Raw genomic sequence first — 25,880 nt, forward strand, 5'->3', positions numbered from 1 at the left:
GCCCGGACTTGAACCCGATCGAACATCTCTGGAGACACCTCAAAATAGCTGTGAAGCAAAGCTCCCCATCCAACCTGACAGAGCTTGAGAGGATCTGCAGAGAAGAATGGGAGAAAGTCCCCAAACACACGTATGCCAAGCTTGTAGCGTTATACCCAAGAAGACTTGAGGCTGTAATCGCTGGTTTTGCTTCGTCATTATGGGGTATTGTGTGTAGATTTCTTTTCCTCCCCCTCATCAATTTAAGCAATTTTATAATAAGGGTGTAACGTAACAAAATGTAGAAAAAGTCAAGGGGTCTGAATACTTTCCGAATGCACTGTATTTCCAAAACATTTCTACCATCAACAGCACACTTCACCATAGGGATGGTGTCAGATTTCCTCACACCCCTTAACTTTTCCACATTTTCACACCCCCTTGACTTTTTCCAAAGTGGAATTAAAATGGATTGAATTCTCATTTGTTGTCTAAGATCTACACAACATACTCTAATTTCTAAGTGGAACAAAAATTCAAACATTTGTAAATAATGATTTAAAAATCAAACACATATCTTGATAAGTATTCAACGCCCTGTGTCAATATATGTTTGAATCACCTTTGGCAGCGATTACAGCTGTGAGTCTTTCTGGGAGCTTTGCACACCTGGATTGTACAATATTTGCACATTATTATTTTTTAAATGATTCATGCTCTGTCAAGTTGGTTGTTGATCAGTGTTAGACAGCCATTTTCAAGTCTTGCCATTGATTTTAAGTCAAAACTGTATCTCGGCTACTGAGTTACAGGTTTTTAATACAAATTCACAGTTTTCTTGGTAAGCTTCTCCGGTGTAGATTTGGACTTATGTTTTATGTGATTGTTCTGCCGAAGATGAATTTGTCTCAGTGTCCGTTGGAAAGCAGACTCAACCAAGTTTTCCTGTAGGATTTTTCCTGTGCTTAGCTTTATTCCATTTATTTTTATGTTAAAAAAACAACTCCCTTGTCCTTGCCGATAACAAGCATACCCATAACATGATGCATCCACCACCATGCTTGAAAATATGAAGAGTGGTTGGATTTGTCCAAAACATAATGGACATAAAGCTAATTTCTTTGCCACATTTTTTGCAGTATTACTTTAGTGCCTTGTTGAAAACAGGATGCATGTTTTGGAATATTTTTAATCTGTACAGGCTTCCTTCTTTTCACTCTGTCATTTAGGTTAGTATTGTGGAGTAATAACTACAACGTTGTTGATCCATCCTCAGTTTTCTATCACAGTCATTAAACTCTGTAACCATTTTAAAGTCACCTTTTGCCTCATGATGAAGTCCCTGAGCGGTTTCCTTCCTCTCCGGCAACTGATTCAGCAAAACCGACTGTATCTTTGTAGTGACTGGGTGAAAATAATCCACCATCCAAAGTGTAATTAATAACTTCACCATGCTCAAATTGATAATCAATGTCTGCATTTTGTTTTTTACCCATCTACCAATAGGTGCCCTTCTTTTGAGGCATTGGAAAACCTTCCTGGTCTTTGTGGTTGAATCTGTGTTTGAAATTCACTGCTCGACTGAGGGACCTTACATATCATTGTATGTGTTGAGTACAGAGATGAGGTAGTCATTCAACAATCATGTTAAACACTATTATTGCACACAGAATGATTCCATGCAACTTATTGTGTGATTTATTAAGCACATTTTTACTGCTGAGCTTATTTAGGCTTGCCATAACAAAGGGGTTGAATACTTATTGACTGATGACATTTCAACTTTTCAGTTATAATTAATTTGTACAAATGTCTTAAAATATAATTCCACTTTGACATTATGGGATATTGTGTGTAGGCCAGTGTAACAACATTTCAGTTTAATACTATTTTAATTCAGGCTGTAACTTAAAAAAATCACGTTTTGTTGTTACCGCCTGAACTTAAAATGGATTAAATGAAATTCCATAATGTCAAAGTGGAATAATGCTTTTCAAAAATGTGTGCATATACATTTTAAATGAAAAGCTGATATGTCTTGAGTCAGTAACCAATACATTTACTTTAATACAAAGTGTTATGTTTGGGTCAAATCCAACACAACACATCACTGAGTACCTAACCACTCTTCATATTTTAAAGCATGGTGGCGGCTGCATCATGTTATCAAATCAAATGTTATTGGTCACATGCAGATGTTATTGTGGGTTTAGCTAAATTCTTGTGTTTTTAGCTCCAAACAGTGCAGTGGTATCTAACAGTGCAGTAGTATCTAAAAACAGCAAATACACTTGAGTTGCTTACCAAGACAACATTGAATGTTCCTGAGTGGCCGAGTTAAATTTTTGACTTCAATCGGCTTGACAAGACTTGAAAATGGCTGTCTAGCAATGACGAACAACCAATTTGACAGGGCTTGAATGAATGTGAATGTTCTGGGAACATTCACAGAACCAATTTTAATTTGCTGGGTTGACTGTTGAAGATGACAAAGGATCATTAAAGTTTTTCCTGAGTTTATTCCAAAGTGGACAATCCCTTTTGACTGTAGCGAGCTTCATGCGGCCTAAGCTTAGTGGCTGCATGGCTTCATCCAGGTGGATGCTACATGTTTTTCGGAGGGCTTTACCAAGGAGTCTACGACTGGGGATGGCAAGAGTTGACCTGACTTATGACTTGTTTCCCCCCTGAATCATCTGACCATCGTTTTCCCCCCTGCTCAACCCTTCATCTGGGCCTCAGTCGAAAGAGACGTGGAAGGTGCAGGTGAGGAAGGTGCACATGGAGTGTGGATCAGACACAGGATGTGATCGGTTGTACTTGCTCCTGTCTCTGTGGATGACTTTGGAAGATCATCCACCCAGAACTGTCAAAAGGCTAACTGAAATGTTATTTTTTTCTGTTATGAGAGCATCTTTGAGATTCTTGCTGTAATTACTTTTTTGGGGGGGTGGCAGGTAGCCTAGTGGTTAGAGCGTTGGACTAGTAACCGAAAGGTTGTAAGATCGAATAACCGAGCTGACAAGGTAAAAATCTGTCGTTCTGCCCCTGAACAAGGCAGTTAACCCACTAGGCTGCCATTGAAAATAATAATTTGTTCTTAACTGACTTTTCTAGTTAAATAAAGGTGAAAATGTGCTATACTGTCACGATCGTCAACGGGACTGAGAGAGGACCAAGGCGCAGCGCGTGGAAAGTACATCTTCTTTATTTTAAAGAAGGAAAAAACAAAACAACAAACGACCGTGAAGCTATACAAAAATCAGTGCTGACACAAAACACTTCGACATAGACAATTCCCCACAAACAGCTAAAGCCTATGGTTGCCTTAAATATGGCTCCCAATCAGAGACAACAATAACCAGCTGTCTCTAATTGAGACCCAATTCCGGCAACCATAGACTTTCCTATATACCTACACTCAACCATAGACACAGCTAGACTACTATACTAAACATAAACCCGACTACTCTAATAAACCCCCTAAACCTTACAACCACCCTAGACACTACAAAAAACACATACATTCCCCATGTCACACCCTGACCTAACTAAAATAATTAAGAAAACAAAGAATACTAAGGCCAGGGCGTGACATATACGAATTAAATCTATTATATATTATAACTTGTTTAATATTCCATGTCCAAATTATTAGCGCTGAGTGATTTAACCAATTTTTTGTTTGTATTTTCTTGGTTATTAAACAACTAATTGACCGATGTCTGTTCAATTACTTGAATTCCATTTTTTTTATTGTGAGCCCAACAAGCCATTTCTCTAGAGAGAAATCAAATCATTGAAGAGCGAAATGATGTCAAGAACTATATGGGACGATGGGCTGAAGAGAGTTAAATATTCAACCTAGTTCAGTGCAGAAACGTGGTAATTAACTACAATGACCATAATTCATTGAGCCAGTTTTTTTCCTGGCTCGAACACAGATGGATACACTTTTACTCCTGCAACAGTATATGCTGCTGAATTTTTTATTTTATTTTTATTTTACCAGGTAAGTTGACTGAGAACACGTTCTCATTTGCAGCAACGACCTGGGGAATAGTTACAGGGGAGAGGAGGGGTGTGAATGAGCCAATTGTAAACTGGGGATTATTAGGTGACCATGATGGTTTGAGGGCCAGATTGGGAATTTAGCCATGACACCGGGGTTAACACCCCTACTCTTACGATAAGTGCCATGGGATCTTTAATGACCTCAGAGAGTCAGGACACCCGTTTAACGTCTCATCCGAAAGACGGCACCCTACACAGGGCATTGTCCCCAATCACTGCCCTGGGGCATTGGGATATTTTTTAGACCAGAGGAAAGAGTGCCTCCTACTGGCCCTCCAACACCACTTCCAGCAGCATCTGGTCTCCCATCCAGGGACTGACCAGGACCAACCCTGCTTAGCTTCAGAAGCAAGCCAGCAGTGGTATGCAGGGTGGTATGCTGCTGGCATGAGAGAGGATGAGAGAGGAATGTAGACAACAGTGGCGGTTGGTGACGTTTAAGATTAGGGAGGAGAATAATTTTTTTATAAGCATGGCCTTATTTCTATTACAGCATATTGGATGACTGTCATTCATATTCCAGCTCAATGTAACATTGATAGGTTTAGGCTACTATATGATATCCGAATTTTCCCTATACCCACCATGAGGTTGCTACAACCTAGCCTATGAATTACAGATTACAACGTAGGTGCACAGGTCGAGAAACATTTTTGAGTAGTCAAGTTGACAGACAGTGACACATTCGATACCGCCTTGCACATAACTGATCTAGGGTGTAATCATTAGTCCAACAGTTGCAAACAAGAGTTTATATTGGACAAATAAAGGTATGTTTTTCCTGTTTAGTATTGTTTGCTTCCGTTTAAGATTTTTTTTTCAACAGAATTGGAGGAATGAATACACCCCTGCAATGAGTTCACTTTCATAGCCACCACATACAAACATGCGAAAAAATATTTCTAAGCCAAACATTCATATTATAACCGCTAACATACAGCCTACATCGTTGTCACCATATTAGCTAACGTCATCGTCAACATAGCTACTATAACTAACGCGTTAGTAAACCTGCTGCAATCATGCAGTACCATGTACAGCCAGCAAGCAGTTTAGCAGTTACACCAATGCTCCCCAATGGCAATATATTAGTAAAACCAAAAGCTTACCTCCTTAATTAAGGCAAGGTAAATAAAAATCTGTCGTTCTGCCCCTGAACAAGGCAATTAACCCACTGTTCCTAGGCCGTCATTGAAAATAAGAACTTGTTCTTAACTGACTTGCCTAGTTAAATAAAGGTAAAATAAAAAAAATAAAAAAAATGTACTTCGAAGAGTTCCAGTGTTGTGTTGGATAGTCATAGCCAGCTAGCTAACATAGCATCCCTCTGTTTGAGCAGGTTGTTTTAGTAGGCTAAACTAGCTAGCTACATTTGCCTTCTAGGCAGAGTTGCAAAGAAAAAAAACATATCTCTGACTGGCCAATAAAAAGAAAAGATTAAGATGGGCAAAAGAGCAGAGACACTGGACAGAGGAACTCTGCCTATAAGGCCAGCATCCCGGAATCGCCTCTTCACTGTTGACGTTGAGACTGGTGTTTTGCGGGTACTATTTAATGAAGCTACCAGTTGAGGACTTGTGAGCCGTCTGTCTCTCAAACTAGACACTCTAATGTACTTGTTCTCTTGCTTAGTTGTGCACCGGGGCATCCCACTCCTCTTTCTATTCTGGTTAGAGCCAGTTTGTGCTGTTCTGTGAAGGGAATAGCACACAGCGTTGTAGGAGGTCTTCAGTTTCTTGGCAATTTCTCACATGGAATAGCCTTCATTTCTCAGTACAAGAATAGACGGACGATTTTCAGAAGAAAGGTCTTTGTTTCTGGCCATTTTGAGCCTGTAATCGAAACCCACAAATGCCAATGCTCCAGATACTCAACTAGTCTAAAGAAGGTCAGTTTTATTCCTTCTTTAATTAGCACAACAGTTTTCAGCTGTGCTAACATAACTGCAAAAGGGTTTTCTAATGATCAATTAGCCTTTTAAAATGATAAACTTGGATTAGCTAACACAACGTGCCATTGGAACACAGGAGTGATGGTTGATGATAATGGGCCTTTGTACGCCTATGTAGATATTCCATTAAAAATCAGCCGTTTCAAGCTACAATAGCCATTTACAACATTAACAATGTAATGTTAATGTATTTATGATCAATTTGATGTTATTTTAATGGACAAAAAATGTGCTTTTCTTTAAAAAATAAGGACATTTCTAAGTGACCCCAAACTTTTGAATGGTAGTGTATATTATTTTCTGGAACCATTACATGCACCCACCTCATTGTTATTTAATTATTAGAGATATACAAATGTTTTTCTGACCCACCATGCGTCATGTGAGGTGAAATGTGTATATTTTGGGATGTGTTTGACCTGACGAAGATCCGTTTCGGATCGAAACGTTGCCAATAAAGCAGTGAATTTGGAGCTTTTACAGTGTGCGGGCCTTCTTGTTTTATACTAGTATTCTTTATTAGCCCAGCACCTATGTTTTTAAGGATGTGCGTATGACCACAAACTTTTCTATAGTGTGCAGAAAGTAGCCCATCATAACTTTTTCCAACTGCTCTTTGTCGATAGCGCCTGTTAAATTCTGGGGCGCAAAGTTGAGAGCACTAACAACACATTTGCAGTTCTTCATGATATCTTAAAAAAAATCTGAGGTAGAAAGGATTATCAACACATACTGAGCCGCTCACGTTATAGACAGAAGCATGATACATGGCAGACCAATCCAAACTCCTTTCCCGACATGTCCAGCCCACTCATTATCTCAGCCAATCATGGCTAGCGGGAAGGTTCCTGTTGTTTTCTGTGGATAAACCATCTAGGCTCGTAATTTAAATGTTTTCTTCATATTTACAGATGGCATACACATTTGTTTTTAAGGCACATAAAAATTCACGTTCCAGGAGGCTTTCTGCAAAAAAATGCATTTTGATAGAAAATAAAATACACTAAAATACCTCTCCTGTGACGTAGTAACGTGCGACATATGCCTTGCTTCCTGAAATGTGTCACATATACACAACTGAAATATTTTATTATTTACCAGTAATTTCCTATTTTTCCATGTAGATCTTTTCAATGGAATATCTTCAATATTTTAGGCTTCGGTGTTTCCATTCAAAAGATCTAATCATTTGAATGTCATTATTTCATAATGCATTTAATGTTTAAAAAAATTATCAAAACCGTGAAATGTTTTTATTAATCGAACCAAAACCAAACCAACCTCAAAGATTACTACTCGCTTAGCACTAACAATTCTCTCTCTCCCTTCCTGTCTGCCTCTCTCCCTCCTTACTTCCCATTCCTCTCTCCCTCAGGGCCATCTGGTTGTCATTAGTAGAGGAGAGCAGGCAACAAATTTCTTCCTTTTCTATAAACTGACGGATGACTCTTCCTCCCCTCCCTCCCTCCCTCCCTGCCTCCCTCCCTCCCTCCCTCTAGTTTCAGGGCTCATATGCAAAAGAGACCGTGGTTTCAGCATTACTTCCTGGCTAAATAAAGGTTAAACTAAATTTCCCCACTTTCTCTTTCCCTCATTCTGTTCCATCAACTGCTGCATTTCAGCCTCCATTTCTCTCTCTCCCTCTATTTCTCTCTTTCTGTATCTCTCTCTTCTTTCTCTCCTGTCTCCCTCTTTCTCTCTCTCTTTCTAGCGTGGGAAACAGGGCAGGATGTTGTTCAGACAGAGAAGAGAGGAGGTTTGGGGATCTGGTGTGCCCAAATTCCTCCAACTCCTCTTTTCACTCTCAGCATATCCCCTTTTCATCTCTCTCTCTCTCTCTGCCTCCTTTCCCTGGTCTCCCTCTTTCCTCCCTCTCTCTCCTATCATGTCCTCATCCAGTGTTCTATCTCTGGCTGTCATGTTATCTCAAGGGTATTACTAAGTGTTAGTAGTAATAGTTATGGAGAGTGTGTTATTTGTGTGTCACTATAACCCAGAGGTGGGACCAAGTCATTGTTTTACAAGTCACAAGTAAGTCTCAAGTCAAGACAGGCAAGTCCGAGTCAAGTCTCAAGTCAAGACCGTCAAGTATCAAGTCAAGTCTCGAGTCTTAAACTTTGAGTTCCGAGTCCTAAACAAGTCATAATGTGCTCTTCACCAAATGTAATACCATTTCATATTTTAACAAGAGTAATAGTTAGTATATTACATTTACGCAAAAAATATCTATATATTTATTACTTTCCAAATAATCGTTATATTTCCATGGAAATACATGGGTAGCCATGAGAAAGACCCCCACCCCCCAATTGTGATCGACTATCGAGCATAGCTATGGGGCGCAATCGGGTGATGTAGGCTTGTACACAATCGCCCAACCTTAACACACACACACACACTCTTTCTGTGTGGTTACAGTAGGCTAACGTATGTCAATGGTTTTAGGAACAGTAGGCAGGATTTAGGCTACCAACTGTCTAGCCAGTTTTAGCTCAATCTTGGGTGCAATGATCACGTTCCCGCACTGACTGACTGTGTGGAGGCTCAATGATTTAACGTTACGCTAGCCTACATGATACACTAGTAAAGTAATAAAATATATAGCTGTCGGCTATATTAGCCACGACTTACCGTTCTTTGTGCAGCTTCAAATGTCGAACAAAGTTGGAAATTGTTGCGCCTCCGTCTGTAATTTTCTTCCCGCATGTTTTGCAAGTTGCAATACATTTTTTTGTTGATACAGTGTCGTCTTTACATCCGAAAATAAACATTTTGGGTATCATCTTTCCAAGGGCTCCATCTGAATTCACCCGCCGACGTTCCTCTGCAACTTTTTCTCAGCTGGCACAATTTCATTGGCTACTGTCCAATTCAAACTGTAATCTGTTAAATGAAGAGTTGATGCGCTGCACACTTTTTTTAATAGCATCATTTTTAATATTTGGGCTTGGTGAGGGTATCAAGTCCGGTCGAGTCATAAGGCTCAAGTCCAAGTCAAGTCATGAGTCATTGGTGTTAAAGTCGAGTTGCAAGTCATCATATTTGTGACTCGAGTCTGACTCAAGTCCAAGTCATGTGACTCTAGTCCACACCTCTGCTATAACCATATTGGCAGTGTCAGCAGTCATTAAGCCAGTTGAAGACTGAGGCTGCATCCCAAATGGCAACATTTTCACATGTTCCTTTGATGAGCCTTTTTGTCTGAAATTATAATCCATTGAGGATTTAGTTTGGACACACACACACACACACACACACACACACTGATCTTTGCATGGTCACTCTGTGGGATACACACCCAGGAAGGAAGTGAGTGTGTTGGATGATAATGTGACAGTTTCCCCTATTTTCTCTCTCTCATTCCTTTCCTCATATGCTCTGTGTTCACACACACACACACACACACACACACACACACACACACACACACACACACACACACACACACACACACACACACACACACACATATATATATATATATATATATATATATATATATATATATATATATATAAAGATATATATTAAGACTCAAACATTTCAAAAGGCATGGATATCTGGACACTTGTGGATACCTTCTTCTCTACACAAGGCTGCCCATGACCGCTGACATGGAGCAGTACCTCACTAGCTAATTTTCCTTTGTCTTATGCAGGCCTGCAATCTGAAGGTCACGTACTCTCAGCCTATATACATCCCAAACATCAGCACCGCAAGCTTGGACTGATAACTGAGGCTGTTCAGGCATGACACGAGGGGCTGGTATTTCAGTAACTTGTCAGCAAAGGTCTGGACCATGTACGAGTCGAAACCCACTTCCAAAATGAGCACCTCCCTCTGGCCTCCCCCCACAACAACAATATGAGACTTATTTGGCATACAAGAAAAAAAATCATCAACATCAAACCAGACTCCTCTGATGAGAATGTTTATGAATGTGTACTGTTGGTGAGACAAGGCAATCATGTCTAGGTGCTCATGTCTAGCTATGTACAGTTGTGGCCAAAAGTTTTGAGAATGACACAAATATTAATTTCCACAAAGTTTGATGCTTCACTGTCTTTAGATATTTTTTGTCAGATGTTACTATGAAATACTGAAGTATAATTACAAGCATTTCATAAGTGTCAAAGGCTTTTATTGACAATTACATCATTTACATTGACCCTTCTTTTTCAAGACCTCTGCAATCCGCCCTGGCATGCTGTCAATTAACTTCTGGGCCACATCCTGACTGATGGTAGCCCATTCTTGTATTATAAATGCTTGGAGTTTGTCAGAATTTGTGGGTTTTTGTTTGTCCACCAGCCTCTGAGAATTGACCACAAATTCTCAATGGGATTAATGTCTGGGGAGTTTCCTGGCCATGGACCCAAAATATCAATGTTTTGTTTCCCGAGCCACTTAGTTTCCCCGGACCACTCACTCACTTTTGCCTTATGGAAAGGTGCTCTAACATGCTGGAAAAAGCATTGTTCGTCACCAAACTGTTCCTGGATGGTTGGGAGAAGTTGCTCTCGGAGGATGTGTTGGTACCATTCTGTATTCATTGCTGTGTTCTTAGGCAAAATTGTGAGTGAGCCCAGTCACTTGGCTGAGAAGCAACCCCACACTTGAATGGTCTCAGGATGCTTTACTGTTGGCATGACACAGGACTGATGGTAGCGCTCACCTTGTCTTCTCCGGACAAGCTTTTTTCCGGATTCTCCAAACAATTGGAAAGGGGATTCATCAGAGGAAATGACTTTACCCTAGTCCTCAGCAGTCCAATCCCTGTACCTTTTGAGGAATATCAGTCTGTCCCTCATGTTTTTCCTGGAGAGAAGTGGCTTCTTTGCTGCCCTTCTTGACACCAAGCCATCCTCAAAAAGTCTTTGCCTCACTGATGAATCAACTTTAGATGAAGTTGAATCAATGAATGATGAAGTTGAATCAGATGAATCAACTTTAGGAGACGGTCCTGGCGCTTGCTGGACTTTCTTGGGTGCCCTGAAGCCTTCTTCACAACAATTGAACCGCTCTCCTTGAAGTTCTTGATGATCCGATAAATGGTTGATTTATGTGCAATCTTACTGGCAGCAATATCCTGCCTGTGAAGCCCTTTTTGTGCAAAGCAATGATGACAGCATGCATTTCCTTGCAGGTAACCATGGATGACAGAGGAAGAACAATGATTCCAAGCACCACCCTCCTTTTGAAGCTTCCAGTCTGTTCGAACTCAATCAGCATGACAGAGTGATCTCCAGCCCTGTCCTCGTCAACATTCACACCTGTGTTAACGAGAGAATCACTGACATGATGTCAGCTGGTCCTTTTGTGGCAGGGCTGAAATGCAGTGGAAATGTTTTTGGGGGATTCAGTTCATTTGCATGGCAAAGAGGGACTTTGCAATTCATCTGATCACTCTTCATAACATTCTGGAGTATATGCAAATTGGCATCGTACAAACTGAGGCAGCAGACTTTGTGAAAGTTAATATTTGTGTCATTCTCCAAACCTTTGGCCACGATAGTACAGGTCCTTGTATGAGTGGCAACCATTAACATGTGTAACAGACTCCATTACATTTGACTCGTGCGAGATACAAAACGGATCATGTTTTGCAGGGTACCAAAGTGCTGTCGTCACAGACAGACACATGCGCACACAGGTACGCACACACATACAGCTTTCTCTTCCTCGGTTTAGTGAAATTATTGCGTCATGCAGATCAGGGAAAGTGCACAGTATCAAATCCATTGTTTGAACGCTTCCCCCAAAGAGTGTGTGTGTGTGTGTGTGTGTGTGTGTGTGTGTGTGTGTGTGTGTGTGTGTGTGTGTGTGTGTGTGTGTGTGTGTGTGTGTGTGTGTGTGTGTGTGTGTGTGTGTGTGTGTGTGTGTGTGTGTGTGTGTGTGTGTGTTAGACAGTTTAGTATCAAGTATTATCTGAACTCTTACTCATAGCAAAAATAAACTGCATGCTTCTCTTTATGGAGTTTGTGTGTGCGTGCATGTGTGTGTAGTATCCCACTGTCAAACAAGTGAAATTCCAGCCCTAAACCTAATCTAACTGATTAGAAGGAACACGTGGAGAAAGAAGGAGAGAGTAAGTGAGTGAAGGAAGGAAGGAGGGAGAGCGAGAGATAGACTGAGAGGTTACAAAGCAGTACTGTGTGTTGACATAGTACAACATGATACTGTGAGTGTGTGTGTGTGTGTGTGTTTGTGTTACAACTTTGTTTGCGTGAGTGTATATTTTGTGTGCATTTATATTTGTGTGTGGGTGTAAGTATTCACCCCCTCGGATTTTTTCACATATTGTTGTGTTACAAAGTGGGATTGAAATTGATTTAATTGTAATATTTTTTTGTCGTTGATCTACACTAAATACTGCATAATGTCAAAGTGAAAAGAAAATTCTATAAATGTTTCCAAATTAATATGTTTTTTATAACTAAAATATAGTTGTTGCGTAAATATTCAGCCCCTTTGTTTTAGGCAAGCCTAAATTAGTTTGGGTGTAACAATTGGCTTAAAAGGATCGGACCATTTTTAAACATTCTCGGCTAAAATGACATACCCAAATCTAACTGCCTGTAGCTCAGGACCTGAAGAAGGATATGCATATTCTTGATACCATTTCAAAGGAAACACTTTGAAGTTTGTGGAAATGTGAAATTAATGTAGGAGAATATAACACATTAACACATGCGTTTTTTTAGTTTTTTGTTCCATATTTGAAATGCAAGAGAGAGGCCACAATGTATTATTCAAGTTTAGGCGCAATTTAGATTTTGGACACTAGATGGCAGCAGTGTATGTGCAGAGTTTTAGACTGATACAATGACCCATTGCATTTCTGTTCAAAATGTTGTATCAAGTCTGCCCAAATGTGCCTAATTGGTTTATTAATACATTTTCAAGTTCATAGTATTGAATTTCAAGCACAAATTCAGCTACTAAGACCAGGGAGCTTTTTGAAAGCCTCATAAAGAAGGCCAATGATTGGTAGATGGGTAACAATAATGAATTTAATTTAATATCATTTAATATCAACATTTAATATATAACATTTAATATCTCTTGAAGCATGGTCAAGTTAATAATTATGCTGTGGATGATGTATTAAACTACCCAGATACATTTAAGATAATGTTGTCCCTCTGAACTGAGCTGCAGGACAGGAAGGAAACTGCTCAGGGAGGTCACCATGGGATTATCAGGGGCTCCTGAGTGGCGCAGCAGTCTAAGGCACTGCATCTCAGTGCTTGAGGTGTCACTACAGACACCCTGGTTCAAATCCATAGAGCGGTGCGGGTTTGTCCGGGTTTGTCCGGTGTAGGCCGTCATCGTAAATAATAATTTGTTCTTTCCTGACTTGCCTAGTTAAATAAAGGTAAAACATGTGAGGCCAATGGTGATTTTAACACAGCTACAGAGTTCAATGGTTGTGATGGGAGAACTGGGGATGGATCAACAACATTGTAGTTACTCCACAATAGTGACCTAAATGACAGAGTGAAAATAACATTATTAATATACAGAATATGCGTGCAACAAGGCACTAAAGTTATACTGTAAGAAAACAAAAGGAATAACCTTTTGGGACTAAATGTGAAGCGTTAGGTTTGGGACAAACACAACACATCACTGAGTAACTGCCTCATGATTTTCAAGCATGGTGGTGGCTGCATCATGTTATGAGCAATGTTCCCAAGGCACTGAGCAAATTTCAGGTCTGCTGAACACAAACTGAGGCGGTTTAAGTTACAGTAATAACAGTGGCCGAGTAGGCTACTGTGCCTATTTGATTATGGTAGGCCACTCGATGTCCAGCATACCCATAACCAATGTTCCCTCTAAGCCCGCACGCAGGCCTATCAGAGTGGCCTACCATAAAAAACAATGGAGAAAATGCATCCCATAACTTTAAAAAAAATGTAGGGATTGACATTAACCTGTTTATCCACTTGTCCTTTGGACAAGGAGGTGACTAAAAATGTTGTGTTGTTTGATGCAAGAAACCACTTTAAAAAAATCTGACATATGATGCTACCCTCTGCCTATTTGCCACTTAACTTATTCAAGCCTGTCTCAAAATACAACACTGTCCCTTTAAGACAGGAAAACTAGCTCTTTACCTGACTTGCTTTTCAAAGATGGATAGAAATGCACACATTTGTGCTCTTGTAGGAAGCAACCACTCCCCCATCCCTGACTAGAAATTAGCTATAACTGGACTAATAACCTACTTACTAGCAAATAATTTGAACACATGTACACACATGGCTACATGCAGCTCTTGATTTGATCTCAAAACTAGCGCGTCTACTTTTGATCACTCATACTGAAAACACAGTCCAGTTCAAAGTGAATGGCACAGATCAATATATGGCAATGGTCTGTTTGCATATAGGGATAATGTAGCTCTGATTGGTTATGGCGAACTGGTCTGTGTAGAGTATGGCCCGTGCCTGTCAATGCAATAGAATCCTATTCCAATGAGCTCTGCCTACAAGAAAATCTCTTGCATAGTTTGTTTTGTTTCGGTATGTTGCATTGAAAGTGGCTAATATTGTGTTGATTCGATCACAATTTGCACAGTAGAGGGAAACGTTGATAGTGTTAACTAAGGAGGAACACAATAGGAAGTTGAGTGAAGTTCAATCTCGTGCTTCTCTGCACGGGCTGATATTTCTTCTGCGCGGCAATCTGGGAGGAGCTGCGTGCGGGCTTAGAGGGAACATTGGTTATGGGTATGCTGGACATCGGCAAAGACTGGGGAGTTTTTCAGGATAAAAATAAATGAGATTGAGCTAAGCACAGGCAAAATCCTAGAGGACAACCTGCTTCAGTCTACTTTACACCGGACATTGGGAGAGGAATTCACCTTTCAGCAGGACAATAAACTACAACACAAGGTCAAATCTACCAAGAAGACGGTGAATGTTCCTGAGTGGCCAAGTTAAATGTTTTACTTAAATCTGCTTGAAAATCTATGGTAAGACTTGAAAATTGCTGTCTAGCCATGACCCCCAACACATTGACAGAGCTTGAAGAATTATGAAAAGAATAATGGGCAAATATTGCACAATCCAGGTGTGTACCCAAGAAGTCTCACAGCTATAAATGCTGCCAAAGGTGTTTCTAACATGCATTGACTCTGTGGGGTGAATACTTATCGAATCAAAGTATATTAGTAAGAGTACAGGTGGGCCTTCGCATTTCAGCAAACAAAGGAAAGGTGGGGTGCTCAACAACAATGACAAAAATCATGAGAAGGGCTTACCAAGAAAAAGTAAAAAATGACTAATTCAAAGCAGAAAGGAGTTGGAGCAGTCAACAACAAAACACCTCAGATGTATTTCTTTTAGCTCACTTTAATCCATTGTACGGGATGAGATCAGGTGACTGACGTTTCGACGTCAAGCTGACGTCTTCCTCAGAATGACCGTTTCACTTAGCTCCTATTTATACCCTTATGGCCCATTGATACACAAGGTAAATGGCAAAATATAGCACAAAATAATACTAATGATAAGATAAATGATGTGTCTTGTTAACCAATAGGCCATGTCAAAATACAAATAGGTGTCTGGAGTCACAGAGACCCCAAAAACCGAGGCAACCACATTATAGAAACGAGGACATTGAAAAATCATTGTTTAGCCCGTTAGGATACAGTGTCTAAGGAGTACTGACAGAATGCCTCTTTGTTTTAGTTTATGTACGATATCACCTCGTCTTTGTGAAATGTAGACATGTTCTATGGCTACAAAGTGCAGGGAGGAAGGTGAGCCATGGTTGGTTTTAGCAGTGGCACTCAATGTCATAGTCCATGTTTTTATTACGCCTAATGTTCTGTGATGCGGAGTTTCAATGTCTGACCAATATAAGCAGCCACGCAGATGCATTTGAGAATGTACATAACATTTGTGGTTCTACAATTAATAGAGCTTTGGATTTTGTATTCTTTCCTATTCTCGGGTGGTGAAGTATTGGTTGTGTTGTCACAATGTACACAAGTGTCACACTTCTTGGGTAGCTGCGTGCTGTGCGTAACCGAATCGACTAGATTGCGCGCACGGCGAAAACAAATGCGAGGGCAATGTTGTAAACTCGCATAGATTTGCATCGCTTTTGAGGATGTTATAGTTTTTCAATACAATGGATTTGACACGACAGGCACATGGGCTGTACTCAAATATGTATTCCTACTATGCGGCTTGCGGAAGATAGTACACTCCAAGTTCTTTTCTTTGTTTCTTTAAGATCCAAGAAGTCCATTTCTTATTGACTTCTCTCTGAGACTTCTCTCTCTTTTGTTAAACTCCAAGCGGGCTGTCATGTGCCTTTTACTGAGGAGTTGCTTCAGTCTGGCCACTCTAGTATAATGGCCTGATTGGTAGAGTGCTGCAGAGATGGTTGTCCTTTTGGAAGGTTCTCCGAATCTCCACAGAGGAACTCTAGAGCTCTGTCAGAATGACCAACTCAGACCCATGACAAAGTCCAGGGAGATGTAGGAACAGGGATGGTGAGGGACAGGCAGAGGTTGGAGGAGACCAGCCGGAGCTTGTCGAGGAGTCTTGTTTTGTGCACGGCGGCGACGAATGCGTAGACGTCAGGGACCATGGTGGGCCACCAAAAGTGTCGTGACACAAAAGCCAGGGTCCGGAGGGAGCCCAGGTGGCAGGCCAGTCTGGAAGAGTGGGCTCACTCCAGGACCGCGGATAGACAGGACAGGCAAGGGTCAAAACCAGGAGGGTGAGAAAAAGTGAGACTGGGGAAAATTAGGAGCTGAGACAAAAAACACTGGTTGACTTGACAAACAAGAGGAACTAGCAACAGACAAACAGAGAACACAGGTATAAATACACAGGGTATAATGGGGAAGATGTGCGACACCTGGAGGGGAGTGGAGACAATCATAAAGACAGGTGAAGCAGATCATTGTGTGACATTATCCATTGCAGTGTGTAATACAACGTAGCCTAGTTTTATATACACCATCCCAAGAACTTGAGAAGGAAGTACATTTTCTTAGAAATATAACTTTGCCCTGTGCTTCTCCGAACCTGCTCTTCTTGTAGCCTTGGGCCTACAGCCTATAGTATAGGCTATGGATCATTTGACTGAGACCACACTAGGCACACTTGATATTGTGCGCCCAGCAGAGAATCAGGGATGAGGGGCATCATCGGGCACACATCGAGATATAATAAGCAACTAATTCTCAAACCCTGCGCAATATGACATTTAATCAATTACAAAATAAATGACCCTCGCCCTGGACAAAACTTAAAAAAATACTAAACCCTCTCCCTGATGGAAATTGAAAAAGCATGACCCTCCCCCATTTTCCTCTGGGTAACAATTGTGTAAATTTTGATTGCTCACTTAGACTGAGTGAGGCAAGATACACTCCCCTCCGGGCTAGTGTCGGGATACCAATTGAGTCACCTGTTTTCATCCTGTAAAATGAGCTAAAAAAAAAAAATCTCAGCTTTTTTTGTTGAGTGCTCCAACTCTTTTCTGTCTCCAAATAGACCTTTTGGAAGTTTTTCTTGGTAAGCCCTTCTCAAGGTATATTAGTGTTTAAATTCTTACATTTTTTTCAAGAAATATACATTTCCGGGGGGTATTACAGTGTTTTCTGTAGATCGTTGTCAAAAAATTACAATTTAATCCATTTTAATCCCACTTTGCGACACAAAATGTGAAGAAATCCAAGGGGGGATTACTTATTTTACCCACTGTATGTGTGCATCATTTGAAATGTGTTTGTGTGTGTGCAGCCAGAGGGGAAAAAATTCCAGATCACCTGTACTCCACACACAGAGACGTGTACAAAGCTCTCCTTGCCCTTCATTTGGTAAATCCGACCACAACTCTATCCTCATGATTCCTGCTTACAAGCAAAACATTTAAGCAGGAAGCACCAGTGATTTGGTCTATAAAAAAGTGGACAGATGAAGCAGATGCTAAACTACAGGACTGTTTTGCTATCACAGACTGGAACATGTTCCGGGATTCTTCCGATGGCATTGAGGGCTTTATCAATAAGTGCATCGAGGATGTCGTCCCCACAGTGACTGTACGTACATACCCCAACCAGAAGCCATGGATTACAGGCAACATTCGCACTGAGCTAAAGGGTAGAGCTGCCGCTTTCAAGGAGCGGGACTCTAACCCAGAAGCGTATAAGAAATCCTGCTATGCCCTGCGACGAACCATCAAACAGGCATAGCGTCAATACAGGGCTAAGATTGAATCGTACTACACCGGCTCCGATGCTCATCTTATGTGGCAGGGCTTGCAAACTATTACAGACTACAAAGGGAAGCACATCCGCGAGCTGCCCAGTGACACGAGGCTACCAGATGAGCTAAATCACTTCTATGCTCGCTTCGAGGCAAGCAACACTGAGGCATGCATGAGAGCATCAGCTGTTCCGGACGACTGTGAGATCACGCTCTCCGTAGCCGACGTGAGTAAGACCTTTAAACAGGTCAACATTCTCAAGGCTGCGGGGCCAGATGGATTACCAGGACGTGTGCTCCTGGTAATAATTTTCAACATGTCCCTGATTGAGTTTGTAATACCAACATGTTTCAAGCAGACCACAATAGTCCCTGTGCCCAATAACACGAAGGCAACCTGCCTAAATGACAACCGACCCATAGCACTCACGTCCGTAGCCATGAAGTGCTTTGAAAGGCTGGTAATGGCTCACAACAACACCATTATCCCAGAAACCCTAGACCTACTCCAATTTGCGTACCGCCCAAACAGATTCACAGATGATGCAATTACTATTGCACTCCACACTGCCCATTCCCACCTGGACAAAAGGAACACCTATGTGAGAATGCTATTCATTGACTACAGCTCAGCGTTCAACACCATAGTACCCTCAAAGCTCATCACTAAGCTCACGATCCTGGGACTAAACACCTCCCTCTGCAACTGGATCCTGAACTTCCTGACAGGCCGACCCCCAGGTGGTGAGGCTAGGTAGCAACACATCTGTCACGCTTATCCTCAACACTGGACCCCCCCAGGGATGCGTGCTCAGTCCCCTCCTGTACTCCCTGTTCACCCACGATAGGAAGGAGGTCAGAGACCTGGCCAGGTGGTGCCAGAATAACAACCTATCCCTCAACGTAACCAAGACTAAGGAGATGATTGTGGACTACAGGAAAAGGAGGACCGAGCACGCCCCATTCTCATTGACGGGGCTGTAGGGGAGCAGGTTGAGAGCTTCAAGTTCCTTTGTGTCCACATCCCCAACAAACTAGAATGGTCCAAACACACCAAGACAGTCGTGAAGAGGGCACGAAACAGCCTATTTCCCCTCAGGAAACTAAAAAGATTTGGCATGGGTCCTCAGATCCTCAAATGTTTCTACAGCTGCAACATCGAGAGCATACGGACTGGTTGCATCACTGCCTGGTACGACAATTGCTCGGCCTCCGATCGCAAGGCACTACAGAGGGTAGTGTGTACGGCCCAGTACATCACTGGGGCAAAGCTGCCTGCCATCCCGGACCTCTACACCAGGCGGTGTCAGAGGAAGGCCCTAAAAATTGTCAAAGACCCCAGCACCCAAGTCATAGACTGTTCTCTCAACTACTGCACTGCAAGCAGTACCTGAGTGCCAAGTCTAGGACAAAAACACCTCTCAATTCTTTTTACCCCCAAGCCATAAGACTCCTGAAAAGGTAATCAAATGGCTACCCGGACTATTTGCATTGTGAGCCCCCCCAACCCCTCTTTTACAATATTGCTACTTTCTGTTTATCATATATGGATAGTCACTTTAACTATACATTCATGTACATACTACCTCAATTGGCCCGACCAACCAGTGTCCCTGCACATTGGATAACCGGGCTATCTGCATTGTGTCCCACCACCCGCCACCCACCACCCGCCAACCCCTCTTTTACGCTACTGCTACTCTCTGATCATCATATATGCATAGTCACTTTAACCGTATCTACATGTACATACATACTACCTCAATCATCCCGACTAACCGGTGCCTGTATGTAGCCTCACTACTGTTATAGCCTCGCTACTGTATATACCCTCGCTACTGTTATTTTTCACTGTCTTTTTACTGTTGTTTTTATTTCTTTGCTTACCTATTGTTCACCTAATACCTTTTTTGCGCTATTGGTTAGAGCCTATAAGTAAGCATTTCACTGTAAGGTCTATACCTGTTGTATTCGGCGCACGTGACAAATACACTTTGATTTGATTTGTGTGTGTGTGTGTAACAGTATAACTTTAGTCCGTCCCCTCGCCCCGGGCGTGAACCAGGGACCCTCTTTACACATCAACAACAGTCACCCATGAAGCATCGTTACCCATCGCTCCACAAAAGCCGCGGCCCTTGCAGAGCAAGGGGAACCACTACTTCAAGGTCTCAGAGCAAATGACGTCACCGATTGAAAGGCTATTAGCGTGCACCACCGCTAACTAGCTAGCCATTTTACATCCGTTACACTCACCCCCCTTTCGACCTCCTCCTTTTCCGCAGCACCCAGTGATCCAGGTCAACAGCATCAATGTAACAGTATAACTTTAGTCCGTCCCCTCGCGCGAACCAGGGACCCTCGGCACACATCAACAACAGTCACCCACGAAGCATCGTTACCCATCGCTCCACAAAGGCCGCGGCCCTTGCAGAGCAAGGGGAACCACTACTTCAAAGTCACCAAGCAAGTGACATCACCGATTGAAAGGCTATTAGCGCGCACCACCACTAACTAGCTAGCCATTTCACATCCTTTACATGTGTGTGTTACTCAAAATATGACTTTGTTTTTACGCGGTTGTTTTGCTGTTTATAAATTATCATATAATATAATTTAGTCATAATACTGTCTATCTCCCTCCCTTGTCTCTCTGTCTCCCTCCTTCGCTCTCTGTCTCCCTCCTCTTTACCATTCGCCAACATCCTCATGCTTTTCTCTCGGTAGAGAGAGAGAGAGAGTGTAAAGGAGATGTGGATTTGTAGTGTAAATTAAAGAAGCAGGAAATTGGAGAAGAGACAGAGAGAGGTAACAAGGATATAAAGTGTCCACTGCAACACTCTTCCCTCCCTCCTCACCTAGACAGTGGTTGGCACCTATCCAGGTAGAAGTTGTAGACTCAGCTCTAGGATCAGCTAACCTTATCCATTAGTTACTTTCGTGGGAAAAGCATCAACACAGCTTTGTCTAAGGCCAGCTTCACCCACCCCCTCTATTCTTACAAGGAAGAAATTATGGTTGCCACCGATTTATTAGAGGAAGTTTTGTGTGTGTGTGTGTGTGTGTGTGTGTGTGTGTGTGTGTGTGTGTGTGTGTGTGTGTGTGTGTGTGTGTGTGTGTGTGTGTGTGTGTGTGTGTGTGTGTGTGTGTGTGTGTGTGTGTGTGTGTTAGACAGTTATAGGTGAATAGTTTGTGTCTAGGGGAGGAGAAGTAACCAGCTCCAACTTACCCTGTCATTTTTTCTAGTGACGCCATGTGACATTTAATAGCTGCACTGATTGGGCTATATTTGTCTTAGACAGAGAGACCTCAAATCCCAAGACACACACACACAGCGGTGTGAGAGGAAAGGTGTGGTCCCTCCGTCATTGTTTTATTAGAAGGAGAAAGAACAAGGGAGGTATGGTTGGAGGAGAAAGAGATCAAGGGAGGAGGAAGGAGGAGAGGACTGAACTTTCTGGACTTTTCTTTTTCCAATCTGTGCTAGAATAGACCCAGGTAACATGGGATGTCCTCGAGGCACTGAAAAAAGTTTCCATACATGTCCCACATGTTGGTCACTCTGATTCTTCTTTCAGGTATATGGACATATGAATAATCCAGAAAATTTGACAGACACATGAGAGCAGGTCCTGTTTCAATTGTTCCATAGGAACCTCAAAAATAGCAGACTTAAACACATGGAACTCCCACATTAGAAGCCACATTATAAAATTGATGGTTCGAGCCCTGAATGCTGATTGGCTGATATTAAACCGTATACCACGGGTATGACAAAACATGTATTTTTACTGCTCTAATTACATTGGTAACCAGTTTATAATAGTAATAGGGCACCTCAGGAGTTTGTGGTATATAGCCAATATACCATGGCTAAGGGCTAATTCAGAGACTCCGCATTGCGTCGTGCATAAGAACAGCACTTACCCATTGTATATTGGCCATATACCACACCCCCTTGTGCCTTATTGCTTAATTAGAATACATCAATAACAATCCATCCAGTTTGGAAAAGATTCAAAATCCAACTATGTTATCTTTCTACCATCTAAAGTATGTCTGTATCTTACAGGCCTACACATAGGCCTATTATTCCAGTGTGTGAACTGTAGTAGAATGCTGTCACAATATAAAAATGCCTTGAATAATACAGTCTAGCTAGAATGACTTTCTCTCTGTCCCCCTCTCCATCTCATTTTCTCCTTCTCTTTCCCTAACATATAGTAGTAGTAATGATAGAAAAGGCTTACTATTACACACTGAGCCAACAACATGTACAGGCCAATATATGCCTGGAATGTGTGCCTGGAACGAACGAACAGAGAGAGAGAGACCCTCTGTTACACAACAAGTCAGAACATTTGGAGGATATGTCAGCTTGCTGCATCACTGTGGAGTGTTTGTGGGCGGGTGTGTGTGTGACCTTGTGTGTGTGACCCAAGAGCCTTTACCTGGCCATTTAGATCTGTGATTAGTGGTCTCTCTAACTCACATACTCCACATGTGGGATGGACTCTTGGCGGTTGGTTAGCTAGCGAGTCAGTTGCCGTGGTTTCCAGGGAGTCGTCATGCCGATGTTGTAATGAAACCAAGGCCTCTGGGAGAGGTGTGTGTGTGTGTGTTTGCCTCAGGGAGAGAATATAAATGTCCTAACGACCCAGAAGCATTGTCCCCAGGAAGTAACATTTACGCACAGGCCAATCAGGAACGACCGGCTGCACCAGAAACAAATCCCATTGGTCTGCTGGTCCTGACCTCCAACGTTTCATGACCGCTACTCTGGAAAGATGTCTGGATGGAAAGAGAGAGGGAGGAAGAGAGGGAGAGTGAGGGAGTCAGATAGAGAAATACAGTCAGGACAACCTTCAGCTTAACAGCACAAATATTTAGTGTGGCCTCGACTGTTTATGGTGCCCTTTACGAGCATGTTGCCCCCCCCTTTCTCTCCCTCCCTCTCCTTCTTTCTCTCCCTCCTTCCTCCTCTCCCTCCCTTTTTCTTCTTTCTCTCTCTCCTTTCTTCCATCCATCCTTCTCTCCTTCTCCTTTCTCTCTCCCTCTCTCTCACGTCTTCCTTCCCCATTTCCTTCTCTGTCTCCTATCCCTCTTTCCGCCTGATGTCCAGTCTTTCTCAGACTATGTCCCAGACCTACAACCTAGCCCCCAGTCGTGTGCACTGTTATGTTCAGTGTCTGTCAGTGTGACTTTGAACAGCCATAGAAGGTGCCCGGAAACCTCAAAGCTTATAGCTGCTCCGCTTCACATACTGTTTATGTCTGTGAGAGAGGGATGAAAGGAAGATGAGAGGTGGGAGAGGTGGATGAGAGGATAGAAAGAAAGGATCTGGGGTTGGAAGAAAGGGGAGGGGGGGGTATACAAAAAGGTTGAGGGGATAGAGGAGGGATTGCATGAGGGACAGGAGGAGAGGGGTTAGAAATAATGGATGAAGGGTTGGAGGAGTGATTGAGAAGTAATGGGTGAGAAAGAAGAAGGCTTTAAAGCTCTGTAGTAAAAAGCATTAAAAGCTTAATTTCTATTTCACTCCTCTTCCTTTTCTTTTTCTATTGCTCTATTATTCTCTGTCCTGCTTCTTCTTACTTGTCTCACTGTATGTCTCTCTCACTATCTCTCTCTGTTTCTGTCTTTGTCTGTCTGAAAAACCTTTTTCAAGCAATGTATGTGGGACTGAGTATTAACATGCTTTATCTGTATCCCTTTCTGTCTTTATTTCTCTCACTCTCTCTCATTCTATAACTCCATATCTCTCTCTTTTTCAGGAAGTGGAAATTCTTGACATTAGCCAGATAAGAGACACCAGAACGGGGAAGTTAGCCAAACTACCAAAGGTGGGTAACGTGTATGTGTTTTCATTTCCCGTTGCAAAATGTTTTGCTACATTTTGATATGGTTGTACGGTGTGCACTTTATGAATACGGGCCACAACGATGATCCTATCACAGCTGTGGATAGAGAATACGTCATGGGATACATTTGATTTACATTACATTTGACATTTTGGAGAGTTCGATGTGACCAATGATTATACATACACTAGATGACTGATGGGTGGCGCAGTGTTGAAGCCACCGTGCCTCCATCTTGGCACTCCCCCACCATTTTAAACTATATTTTGGAAGCTATAGAAATGCATTAATGTCTGCATATATTTTTGCCACATTTATTCTATTACAGACACCTTAACCTGTCTAGGACTGGGGTGCCGCTAAAGGCAGAGCCGCGAAATTCAAAAAAAAATATTTTTTTAAAATATTTAACTTTCACACATTAAAGTCCAATACAGCTAATGAAAGACACAGATCTTGTGAATCCAGCCAACATGTCCGATTTTTAAAATGTTTTACAGGGAAGACACAATATGTAAAGATGTAAATCTATTAGCATAATCCACCATCTTTTCTTTGTCCACCAACACCAGTAGCTATCACCAATTCGGCTAAACTAAGATATTGATAGCCACTAACCAAGAAAAAAACTCATCAGATGACAGTCTGATAACATATTTATGGTATAGGATAGGTTTTGTTAGAAAAATGTGCATATTTCAGGTAGATGTCATAGTTTACAATTGCACCCACCGTCACAAATGGACTAGAATAATTACATAGAGCAACGTGTTTACCTAATTACTAATCATCAAACATTTCGTAAAAATACACAGCATACACTAATCGAAAGACACAGATCCTGTGAATACAGACAATATTTCAGATTTTCTAAGTGTCTTACAGCGAAAACACAATAAATCGTTATATTAGCATACCACATATGCAAACGTTACCAGAGCATTGATTCTAGCCAAAGAGAGCGATAACGTAAACATCGGCAAAATATATACATTTTTTCACTAACCTTCTCAGAATTCTTCCGATGACACTCCTGTAACATCATATTACACAATCCATATACAGTTTGTTCAAAAATGTGCATATTTAGCCACCAAAATCATGGTTAGACAATGACAAAAGTAGCTCAGCTGGTCAGAAAATGTCCTGCGCCATATTAGACAGTGATCTAGTCTTATACATAAATACTCATAAACTTGACTAAAAAATACAGGGTGGACAGCGATTGATAGACAATTTAATTCTTAATACAATCGCGGAATTACATTTTTTAAATTATCCTTACTTTTCAATACAGTTTGCGCCAAGCGAAGCTACGTCAAACAAGATGGCGTCCTAAGCCATTAACATTTTTCGACAGAAACACGATTTATCATAATAAATTGTTCATACTTTGAGCTGTTCTTCCATCAGAATCTTGGTCAAAGAATCCTTTCTTGGGCCTAATCGTCTTTTGGTCGAAAGCTGTCCTCTTGCCATGTGGAAATGCCCACTGCGTTCGGCATGAACTGGAAACCTGCCCGGCGCTTCAAAGTGTCTCAGAAATAAATGTCCCAAAATCGCACTAAACGGGTATAAATTGCTATAAAACGGTTTAAATTAACTACCTTATGATGTTTTTAACTCCTATAACGAGTCGAAACATGACCGGAGAAATATTACTCCCTACACTAATGCTTGGAACAAGTGCGGGTCGGTGGCCACCGCGCGCCTGACGCAGCTGGAAAAGAGTTCCTACCTACAGGTTTTTTTGATTTATAGTGGCTGTGATTG

At 41.7% G+C, this 25,880-nt stretch overlaps 1 protein-coding gene across 2 annotated transcripts in view; it reads left to right on the plus strand.

Annotated features, from left to right (window-relative positions):
• LOC129865642 (1-phosphatidylinositol 4,5-bisphosphate phosphodiesterase beta-3-like) overlaps positions 1-25,880 on the plus strand; it is a 113,799-nt gene that overhangs the window by 38,507 nt on the left and 49,412 nt on the right. For both annotated transcript variants that reach the window (XM_055938574.1, XM_055938575.1), the window contains one exon: positions 24,021-24,089. In XM_055938574.1, the coding sequence (XP_055794549.1) occupies positions 24,021-24,089 (69 nt within the window). The remainder of the gene's footprint in view (positions 1-24,020; positions 24,090-25,880) is intronic.

This window comes from Salvelinus fontinalis, chromosome 11 (assembly GCF_029448725.1).
Source record: "Salvelinus fontinalis isolate EN_2023a chromosome 11, ASM2944872v1, whole genome shotgun sequence".
Taxonomy (NCBI): domain Eukaryota; kingdom Metazoa; phylum Chordata; class Actinopteri; order Salmoniformes; family Salmonidae; genus Salvelinus; species Salvelinus fontinalis.